This window comes from Oncorhynchus mykiss, chromosome 14 (genome assembly GCF_013265735.2).
Source record: "Oncorhynchus mykiss isolate Arlee chromosome 14, USDA_OmykA_1.1, whole genome shotgun sequence".
In the NCBI taxonomy this organism is placed as follows: domain Eukaryota; kingdom Metazoa; phylum Chordata; class Actinopteri; order Salmoniformes; family Salmonidae; genus Oncorhynchus; species Oncorhynchus mykiss.
In genome coordinates this window covers 12,820,400-12,829,182 of record NC_048578.1, presented here as the reverse complement: position 1 = coordinate 12,829,182, position 8,783 = coordinate 12,820,400, and the positions used below count along the sequence as shown (strand labels likewise).

The following is an 8,783-nucleotide window of genomic DNA, read 5'->3' as shown; positions in this document are numbered from 1 at the left end:
AGTGCGCAAATCTGTCAAGGCAAAGGGTGGCTACTTTGAAGAATCTCAAATATAAAATATATTTTGATTTGTTTAACACTTTTTTGCTTTCTACATGATTCCATATGTGTTATTTCATAGTTTTGATGTCTTCACTATTCTACAATGTAGAAAATAGTACAAATAAAGAAAAGGCCTTACAGTAGGTGTGTCCAAACTTTTGACTGGCTGATGCCAAACCCAATTCCTTAGTACTGAAACAAGACTACTGAATTATTAATTAGGTTGATTCTTCCCAGTCGTTTACCAGACAGAGCGAATCAATGCAGTGATCTTTTGTTATCGGGATAATCAACAATATGTCCTGAAAAAGACACCACTGGTTTTAAATAAAACAAATGCACTAATAAATATATTCTAGGTGTGGTATGTCTTTGAGGATTTTTGCACAATGTAACAAATGTGTCGTCAGAGATGTATGTACTCGATTAGATCGGTCTGACCAGAGATCTGAAAATCCCAATGATTGATCTCCATTTACGCTCCCCACTGACATCTCCAGAGAAAACACCACTAGCTTCAGCCGTGAATGTACATTTCGTGGTGGGGATTTAAATCGTATGAAGAACAACATTATTTGAAGATCAGGCAAGGCATTCGACCGCGCCTATCTCGGATCAACCAACATCGTCTAAAAAGGTTAGCAGCATGCATGCCAATGAGCAGACATTCTTGCTAACTCTCTGTAAGGCTTGGTAATGTCGGCAGCGAAATTGTTTTCCTCCTGCTAGCCAAGATAGCTTTCATGTTAGCAATAAATTCGTTAACGACGGGTTGAGTTAAAATCTTAGTAGTAACAAAGCGTAGTTAGTAATGTAGAATCAGAAATATTACAGGAAGGTTTTATGTAGGAATTTAGCACTTCTGAACCGTGGTTTTGTTAGCTTACGTAAGCTAGCCCGCGATCCAGCTAGCTATAATATGCTAAACAGCAGCAAGCTAAGTTTTGACTAGCTAGCGACAGTTAATATTATTACAACGCCAGCTGTGTGTTAACGTTATCAAACTAGCAAATACTCTAACTAGCTAACTGAATGTGAACTCTGGCTAGCTTGCGTGCCATTTCACCAGGAAAAGTAGAAAGCCAGTAACGTTAGTCGCCAACCAAGCTTCATAGCTGATGAGACAATAGAAAAAACCCGAAGGGGTACAGCCCAGATACATTCACTAAAGTTTTTGTTATGTACCTATCTGTATTGTTTGTTTTGTTTCGATTGCACACGGTGTATTGCAATGACAGAACAAACTAACATACCAAATCGACCTCTAGGGATACAAATAAAGACGTTTTTGGAGTGTTGACTGACAGTGACGCGCAACACCGGCAGAGGGGGGAGCTGGCAGGAAATACCCATCGCTGCTGATGGTGTACGAACGACAGTAGAGGACTACTCGTAGTACACCCGCCGCTTTCCGTTTTACCTTCGCCCCAAACCAAGCGGTTCATGCGAAGGAAGATACTCTCTAGAACAGGCCGATTAGGAAGATAGCAAGGAGTGGCGGCCAGGCGAGAGGGAGGCTACGGCAAACCATCTCTCCCAGATATACCTCCATTACGCCCACCTACCACCGCCTCCTTCAGCCATGGATCCGCCGAGGACTCGGTCACGTTCAGGTTTCTTTCATTATGGCATGAACGGTGGTGGCAACGGCAATAACACAATCAACAATGGGAACATGATGAATGCCAGCGGAGGGATCGGGGTGAATTACCCTCAACAGAACAACCCCGGCTGGGTTCCGCACGGAGCGCGCGGTAGCTATTCGGAGAACCAGCACACCCAGGGGAACTACCTGACCGGTGGGGCGCAACGCCACCCTTCCCACGGAGCACACAGACACCCCGGCACCGGTAAGCTTCAAGGCTCCCTTTCCATACGAATCTAGATGTAGCACACCCCGTGCATACATTAGTGTACCTTTTGTGATTTAGCATGTGCCAGGCTTGACATGTAAACAGTGCAGTCTTCCTCCTCGTCAGTGCAATGTTCTAGCTTTTTGTCTAAAAAGATAAGATGCCAACAACCATATTTGAACCTCTAGTGTTGTCTGTAGTCAGGTGGCTATGCAAGGAATGGGCTGTGACTCAGTTAGTAGTTTCCTCACTGCTTTATGCGAATGGCCCGTCCATCCAGTCTGCCTGACCTATAAATTGCTTAGATTTCCAAACAACATGAACACATTCTCAGAGCATTTAAGGGAGCTTTGAACAAATGGCGAGTGAGGGAGCTGGACAGGACAGTTGTGGACAAGGTAAATTAGCATATGGAGGTGTGCAGAATGTGTTATGGCTTGATAACCTAAATTGTTTTCCAGAAAATAAAATACTCATGGTTTGTGCTACACAATTTCTATGTTGTAGTAATATACGTCTGAGGCAGTAGGCCTGGGAGATATACTGTACACCAGGGTTTTTCATAATACTGCCTATGTTGTGTTTTATATTTTTGTTCAATGTAAAGTGTTGGTCCCATGTTTTACCCCCAGTGGGTGGGCCTGGCTGCCAAGTGGGTGGGCCTATGTCATCCCAGGCCCACCAATGCCTGCACCCCTGCCCAGGCATGTGAAATCCATAGATTAGGGCCTAATTAATATATTTCAATTGACTGATTTCCTTATGAACTCTAACTCAGCAAAGTCTTTGAAATTGTTACTTGTTGCGTTTTATAATTTCAGTAATTATATAAGAAATCTAAGACGTGTCAGATGATATCCAGCTCAGGGTTCCAGCTATGCATTTAGTTTGCTAGCGAAGTGGCTAGATGTCTAGATCAAGCTTCTTGGTTACAGCAGAGACATTCAAGCACCACCTGGATCAACATCCCTGTTGCCTAAATTATTTTGTGCCTGCATTTGCATTTCATTTTTTTAAAATGGTGCCCCTTGTGTGCACATTCGGTAATACCATATACACTGGTGTGGTACAGAAATGGTATGACTATGAACATCTGGATATCGCCAACCACTGAGGCAGATGTCAATGAGCTATGAGAATACTGCCACCTATGGTGGGATGGAACACACACTGAAGAGATTCCCATGTGAGCCATAATGGCATGTTCAAACAGTAATGGTTACTCTGTCATGCTTTCAACAGTGACGTCGGTCTGTGTTTACCCAGTAGTCTTTCGTGGCTTCCACTAACCTCTAAAGAAACGGGTTAAAGTTATAAGAGTGGATTCCCTAGAGGCAGAAAGGCCTATGAATGCAAGCTTTTAATGGAGAGCTTTTGTAATAGCATGTTTGCCATCCAGACCGAAAATAACACTTGCGCATACGCACACTTTTGAACATGCTTGTGTGGCACACACTCCCTGCTCTAAGCAGCTGCACACACTCCCTGCTCTAAGCAGCTGCAGAGGCCTCTACTTGAATACCCTGTGTGTGATTTTTGGTCTGTGTGTTCTGTGAGCAGAGCTCTCAGCATGTCACGCCTCTGAACATCACTTTCAGGGGAATGTGTTAGGACTGGATTTGGAGGTGTTGAAAATATGTCTGTGCATTTTTCCACAGTTTCTCTCCCTCTCTGAGCTCAAACAGATAAACTGTGTGTTTTGGGCTCGTGGAAGAGCAGCTTAGACTAGTGGCTCAATCCTGGAACCAGGGTTGTATGCAGCTGCTGGCTCTGTGCTGAGGCCCAGATACTAGGACTACGCCTTATAACCTGGCAATCCTCACCCAGCCCAATGTCTGGATCTCTGTCCCTCCCTGTCGGAGCTGAGCGCCAGTCGCCTGGCTGCTCTGTTCTGTTTTGCTGGCGGGGCGTCTTTGAGCTGTCACTCTCTCCTGACTTCACAGAGCAGCAGAGAGGAGCGATGGGATTGCTCTCAGATCTGTTGTTTCTGAAGCGACTGAGGGAGGGAGGGAGGGGGCTAGTTTGGAGATGGGAGGCTGGGGAGGGAGGTGTTTTCAGAGGACTGTTTTAAAGCAAACTCCATCCGCACAGTTCAAGGGCATCTCTGCCTGTTGGTGATTGGAGGGGATTGTGTCTGTGTAAGATTGAGGTAGCAGAGCGGGTAGTTTTTATATTTGAGAACAGCAAGATTATTGTTACGTCTTAGTGGTTCTCCCTCTTGTCAGTGGCAGACACTGACTGAACCAGGCAATTTGAAGCCCTACACCAGTTTCCCATACTCATCCTCGGGTCCCCAAGGGGTGCACTTTTTGTTTTTTTCCCTAGCACTACGCAGCTGATTCAAATGATCAAAACGTGTAGATTTGAAGCATCTGTGTAGTGCTAGAGAAAAAACATGAGTTTGGGGAAACCCTGCCCTAGACAGAGCAGACTTTATCCAGCTATAATACGTGCATATTTGTAGACAATTTGGGCTGCTACTTTCTCTACAAATGGTACTTGCAGACATGGTTTAAAGGAGCATGACTACTGGTGTGTACCTGTTAGCCAGGCCCACCCAAGTCTGAGCTTTGAGGTTTTGTGGGGCCTATAGCCTGGCTTGACCCTCCTGTTATTCTCTGTGGCCTGTAGGTGTCCTGCACTTCCACCCTGATAACATCTGCAGTGATGAGCGGGACAAGGTGAGGATATTAACCTCTCCCTGTTGTACCAACACAGCAGTAGGAATGCTGTAGCCTTATTTAACACCATGCTGTCTTTCTACTCCCTTATCTCTTTCTGTGGCTGTCTCTCTCTCTCTGTCTCATCTATAGATGGAGGACAGTCCTAGCCCAAAGCGACAGCGTCTTTCCCAGCAGTCTATGTTAGATCTGAGCTCTGCCCCTCCCTCCACCCCATCCTCTCCCATTCGTCCCTGGGAGCTACCCCACACCCCCACTACCTGGGCCACACCCCCACCCAGTCGCAGGCCACACCCCCACTACCTGCCAGAGCGATGCCACACTCCTGTTCGCAACCGCCGCAGGTATGTTTGTGTGTGTGTGTGTGTGTGTCAATGACACAGAATCCGTGTGTAGTAATTTTTCCTTGGGGCATTATCTGTTATGATAGGATGAGGATGTTTGGTATAAATTGTGATGTGATAAAGTCAAGTGTCCTCTCTCCCCAGTCCTCCAATGAGACGCCAGCGTGGCCGCCGTGACCGTCTCACCTCCCACCCTCATCACAACTCTCACCCCCAACAACAACAACAACATCATCATCACCACTACCACCACCATCACCACAACCCGCACCATCATCATTCTCACCCCCACCACGGCCTCTCAGCAGGGCCTCAGGATGAGAACTACCGCCACCCCGTCCCCCCTCAGAGTTACCCCTACAACCAGCAACCCCCCCGGGGGCCAGAGGAGCGCCCCTACCACCCCCCCAACCTATCCCCACGCCCCCTCCACCACCCTCCTAACCTGTCCCCCAGGCTGATGCACCCTGCCGCCCACCCCCAGCACCCCCCTCAGCAGCAGAGCAGTGTGGTGCTGGACCTTCATGACCAGGTCAGTGGGGCAACAAGAAGCCATATTGTTTCTATAGTTGCCAATCAAACATTATTGAATGTGATTAGAGGCATCTTTATCCTTCTGTGGGCGTTCGGGGGACGTGGTGGTTTGAATTCTGACCTTTTGACTTCTGCTCCCAGGGTTCTTCTCAGGTGTCGTACCCGGTCTCTCCCCCTGGTGCACCCCCTGGCCTGTCTCCCCGCTCTGCCCCCCCGCAGCTCCCAGCATGCTCGGTGGTCTTCAGTGGACAACACTACCCTGTCTGCAGTGTTCCTCCATCGGTGAGTTCAACTACCCTGTGTTTGTCTGATATAGTTTGCACGGTATGCCTACTTCATATGGGTCTAATTCCCTCCGTTTTCCATCAGCATGTATTTTCATGTGTATATAATGCGTCATTATCTGTAATCTATATTGTAATAGAATCGTGTATTTTAAATGGCTCCATCTCGGTCTCAGGTTCTGCAGACATGCTCTGTGCAGCACCTGCCCATGCCCTACCCATTCCCCTCCCTGCTGTCCAGTGACCCCACCTTTCTCCTGCCCCCTCCCCACCTCCCCCACCATCCCCCTCACCTCCCCCACCATCCCCCTCACCTCCCCCAGCCTGGACAGTTTGGACCCTACCCCACACAGCAGGCCAGATCGGTGAGTGGCATTAGCAATTTGAACCTCCATTAGCAACTTAAAGCAGTATTTCAGTTAGTAATTGAAGCTGTAGGTAATCATTTAACTATTTGGGTAGCTCCACTTGCTCTCATGTAATCAACCCCCCCTCTCTCCCTCTCTCCTAGCCGTTACAGAGGATAGAGAATGACGTGGAGCTGTTGGGGGAACACTTGTCCTTAGGGGCGGGTCTCCACTACCCCCCCGCAGCCCACCCCGGCCTGCCCCCCCACTCCACACAGCTCCACTTCCTTTCCCATGATCCACTGCCACAGGAGTTCTTTGGTGTGGTGAGTGTCTCTCGCTGCCATTCTCTTCAAACCACCTTTATCACACATCAGGGTGATGGTTGCATCATTATCTTTTAAGCCATTTTAAAAGCCTGTTGGCTTTATTTTAAAATCTGGAATTGCCAGCGACGTTGACGATGCCACATCTCTTCTCTCAGTCGTATCCCAGCTTCATGCCACGACGTATCCCAGGACGACGCTACCGCTCCCAGCAGCCACTGCCACCCTCGCCTTACCACCCCAGTTTCCTGCCTTACTTCCTGTAAGTCCACCATCCGCCTCTAGCTCGACATCATGGGAGTTGTAGTTTAGAGAATCTGGAGACGCTGCCATATTGTGTGGAAGAAACCTACCCTTGTGGCACAGCATATATGTGTAAATACTGCTGAGCTTTCATGTACAGCATGTATCTGCCACTCTCCTCAGTTCTAATGCGCTGTGTAGGCACACAGTGTCTGTAGGTAAGTGGGTTTCTCTCCCTCTGTCAGCTCCATGCTGCCAGTCCAGCCAACAGGCCCTGCCATCAGCCTGGAGCTGGACGTAGATGACGGAGAGGTGGAGAACTATGAGGCCCTTCTCAACCTGGCTGAGCGTCTTGGAGAGGCCAAACTCAGAGGACTGACCAAGGGAGACATTGAACAGCTGCCTTCCTATAGGTTCAACCCCAACAACCACCAATCAGAACAGACGCTGTGAGTACTTCCCCTATCAGAATGGAATATGAGGATATTATCCTCCGCATTTATCAATCGGATCATACTGTTGGTGTTTCTGTTGTAATAACATTGTACTGTTGATTTGCAGGTGTGTGGTGTGTATGAGTGACTTTGAGTCTCGTCAGCTGCTGCGGGTTCTACCCTGCAGTCATGAGTTCCATGGAAAGTGTGTGGACAAGTGGCTCAGGGTGAGTTTCTCTCGCTCCAGTATTTCACAATTCAGGATCAACTAGTTGGCAAACATACTTTCCTAGATGCTGTGAAACGTCTTCATTCTTAGTTCCCTCAAATCTGGAGTTGTTTCCCTGTAATGATCAAGTCATCCCTGCGGGTTAACTGACATTGTCTCTCTCCAGGCTAACAGGACGTGTCCCATCTGTAGGGCTGATGCCTCCGAGGTCCAGCGAGACTCAGAGTGACCAGCAGGGGGGGACAACCACGCTGACAGTTGTAGCACTGCCCTCCATCTCTCCTTTAGCGCTCTTGCCCTTCTGTCCTCTCTTTATACTCCATTCCCACTGGTCCAGCACACACCCATTGCATCTCTCTAGCTCTGAATGTCCTTCAGCTGGTGTGTGCGCAGGAACGTGTCTATCTGTATGATTCCTGGCGTTGGTATGTACCTGCGTTGAGTGTGTGTGTGTATGATACTGTATTTTAGTGCTTCTGATCGTGTGTGTGTTTAGATTTGGGTGTCCACACGTACCTCTCCATGTAGTTGACACGTAAAAGGTCCATGCCACTGTGCTGCCTCTCTGTAGAACTTCCCGTTTGTTTTTGTTTAGTTTCTCTGCCTGGCTGTTTACCTCGTCATTCCTGTTGCTCATTGTTACCACGACAACATGCTTCACTGTATTCCTCTGAAGTTTCTCTTATTCTATTTCTCTTTATTTTTGTTCCTTATTAAATATGATCAGTTTGTCTGACTGCAGTGGCACATATATATACTGTATAAATATATGAATATCTGTATACCAAATAAAAGGCTTGATATTAACTTTTTAAAAATCACATTTTGTACAGGTTCTTTTTTTTGTTTTTTTGTATTATGAGCTGTGGTGCAGTTAGCTTTGATTGTGCTCAATTGATTTGTGTTCTGGATGTGTTAGACTTTAGGTGGTGGTTCGTTAATAAAAGACATTATGCACACTTATCTGTCTGCTGTTTGTTTCATGTCGAGGAAACGCACCAGAGTATAGGACACCCCGCCCTCAGGCAATCCTATCGCCTCTCCACAGAACATGATCCATCAATTTCCTGTCGCTTCCACATGTGTTTGTTAACACCCGCCAGGTGATCGCTCGCACGCCGCGGCCACCTGCTGCTTTCAGCCGTTAATCTTTCCGGTGTGTTTCTTCTCAGTTGGTGGCTGGCTTTGTTTATTTGCACCTTTTTTAAACTGTAATAACTGCAAACCGCCATAGGGTGGTGTCACAGTTCTTTCCAAGGCATGGTGGTTTATTTTAGAGAGGGAGGAATGGCTCTCAATGTTTCAAAGAGGCTTCCTCTCCTTATATCCTCAAGGTTCACTCCTGGGTACAGATGGAAGCCAGAAGGATGTGTTTTACACAGAGAGACCAATTCTGATCTTTAGCCCAATTATTTGTCTTTTGACCAACCCGATGTGTTCTTTTGCCATTTGGGGAAAAAAATATTA

At 47.3% G+C, this 8,783-nt stretch overlaps 1 protein-coding gene across 3 annotated transcripts; it reads left to right on the top strand.

Moving 5' to 3' along the window:
- The first annotated feature begins 461 nt into the window (after positions 1 to 461).
- Positions 462 to 8,279, top strand: LOC110488817 (E3 ubiquitin-protein ligase RNF38). Of its 3 annotated transcripts, XM_021561223.2 has the most exons (12): positions 464 to 678; positions 1,310 to 1,891; positions 4,526 to 4,575; positions 4,708 to 4,919; positions 5,064 to 5,451; positions 5,595 to 5,735; positions 5,914 to 6,102; positions 6,249 to 6,410; positions 6,569 to 6,672; positions 6,899 to 7,102; positions 7,215 to 7,314; positions 7,483 to 8,279. In XM_021561223.2, the coding sequence occupies exons 2-12, from the start codon at positions 1,624 to 1,626 to the stop codon at positions 7,543 to 7,545; spliced, it is 1,881 nt and encodes a 626-aa protein (XP_021416898.2). In that variant the 5' UTR covers positions 464 to 678; positions 1,310 to 1,623; the 3' UTR covers positions 7,546 to 8,279. The 3 variants fall into 3 exon arrangements, with proteins under 3 accessions (XP_021416900.2, XP_021416899.2, XP_021416898.2); XM_021561225.2 differs by lacking the exon at positions 4,526 to 4,575 and having other exon boundaries at positions 462 to 678; XM_021561224.2 differs by lacking the exon at positions 1,310 to 1,891 and having other exon boundaries at positions 463 to 678.
- The last annotated feature ends 504 nt before the right edge of the window (positions 8,280 to 8,783 follow it).

Coding starts and splice junctions, on each gene's coding strand:
- LOC110488817 (XM_021561223.2), top strand. CDS start 1,624: ATGGATCCGCCGAGGACTCGGTCACGTTCAGGTTTCTTTCATTATGGC. Junction 1,892..4,525: donor ACACAGACACCCCGGCACCG/GTAAGCTTCAAG, acceptor TGTGGCCTGTAG/GTGTCCTGCACTTCCACCCT. Junction 6,103..6,248: donor CCACACAGCAGGCCAGATCG/GTGAGTGGCATT, acceptor CCTCTCTCCTAG/CCGTTACAGAGGATAGAGAA.